The sequence below is a fragment of the Nicotiana tabacum genome, chromosome 6 (assembly GCF_000715075.1).
Source record: "Nicotiana tabacum cultivar K326 chromosome 6, ASM71507v2, whole genome shotgun sequence".
In the NCBI taxonomy this organism is placed as follows: domain Eukaryota; kingdom Viridiplantae; phylum Streptophyta; class Magnoliopsida; order Solanales; family Solanaceae; genus Nicotiana; species Nicotiana tabacum.
In genome coordinates this window covers 83884771-83886265 of record NC_134085.1, presented here as the reverse complement: position 1 = coordinate 83886265, position 1495 = coordinate 83884771, and the positions used below count along the sequence as shown (strand labels likewise).

Sequence of the window (1495 nt, the reverse complement as noted above, 5' to 3'; positions counted from 1 at the left end):
AGTTCTGAAGGTGGTGCATGAATCAGGTCACCGTGTACCTAACATTGATGACACTTTCAAAAAAAACTATGGTCATCCAGCAATAGCCTGCTCGAAGGATTTTCTTTGCAAGGACGTATCCGTTCATATGGGGTCTGCATACTCCTGCGTGCACTTCATTCATGATCCTTCCGGTCTCTTGGGCATCCACACATCTTAGAAGGTTCAAATCTGGAGTCCTTTTGTACAAGACCTCTCCGATCAAGAAGAAACCACTAGCAAGCTTTCTAATGGTTCTTTTTTAGTCTCCACTAGCTTGCTCGGGATATTCTTTTGTTTTCAAGAATCTTTTAATATCCTGATACCATGGTTGAACATCATGCTCTATTTCAACTATGCTGCAATAACCCTGTCTTTCTCGAATTTGAATTTCTAGAGGATCAAAGTGTACATTTCCTGGATATGGCAGCATCGAGGCCAAATTAGCTAGTGCATCCGTTAACTCATTGTGAAAGCGAGGAATGCACCTGAACTCGACGGACTTGAATCGCTTGCTAAGATCTTCCACATGTTGCCTGTATGGAATAAGCTTAACATCCAGAGTTTCCCATTCACCCTGAGCTTGTTGGATAATCAAGTCTGAATCTCACATGATTAACAATTCTTCCACATCTTGATCGATACTCGGCAGTGTTGTTTGTGCCGAAAAACCAAAGTCAGGCTATGACCGGATAGTGCTGACCACTGGGTGAGATCAAGATTGCCCCAATCCCGAAACCTTTTGCGTTCACATCTCCATCGAAGAACATTTTCCAAGCATTGGTGTCGTCTGAGATTACCTCAACTGAATTTAATTCCTCGTCTGGAAAGTAAGTACTCAGAGGCTGATATTCATCATCAACCGGATTTTTATCCAGGTGATCCGCTAAAGCTTGAGCTTTCATTGCCGTACGGGTGACATAGAATATGTCAAATTTGGTGAGCAAGATTTGCCATTTCGCTAACCTTCCTGTGGGCATTGACTTCTAGAATATGTACTTCAAAGGGTCCAACCTAGTTATGTGGTAGGTGGAATAAGACAACAAGTAATGCCTAAGCTTCTGTGCGGCCCAAGTCAGGGCACAACAAGTTCTTTCCAACAAAGTGTATTTGGCTTCATAACTAGTGAACCTCTTGCTCAAATTGTATATGGCATGTTCTTTCTTCCCGATCACATCATGTTGCCCGAAAACACATCCAAAGGAATTATCCAAGACTGTCAAATACAAAAACAAAGGCTGCCCAAGTTCGGGTGGGACCAAGACTGGTGGATTCGACAGATATCCTTTGATTTTATTGAAGGATTCCTGACACTCATCTGTCCATCTAATCGCTGCATCTTTCTCCAACAGCTTAAATATGGGCTCACATGTGGAAGTCAACTGAGCAATGAACCAGCTGATGTAATTCAACCTTCCCAACAGACTCATAACCTCTTTCTTTGTTCTCGGAGGAGGCAAATCCCGCATAGACTTTA

General features: G+C 42.7%; 1 protein-coding gene across 1 annotated transcript; it reads right to left on the bottom strand.

Moving 5' to 3' along the window:
- Positions 1-280: 280 nt before the first annotated feature.
- On the bottom strand, positions 281-923 carry LOC142181911 (uncharacterized). The gene is made up of 2 exons (XM_075255586.1): positions 722-923; positions 281-618 (listed from the first exon to the last, which is right to left on the bottom strand). Exons 1-2 carry the CDS (start codon positions 921-923, stop codon positions 281-283), a joined length of 540 nt encoding a protein of 179 aa, XP_075111687.1.
- Positions 924-1495: the final 572 nt, after the last annotated feature.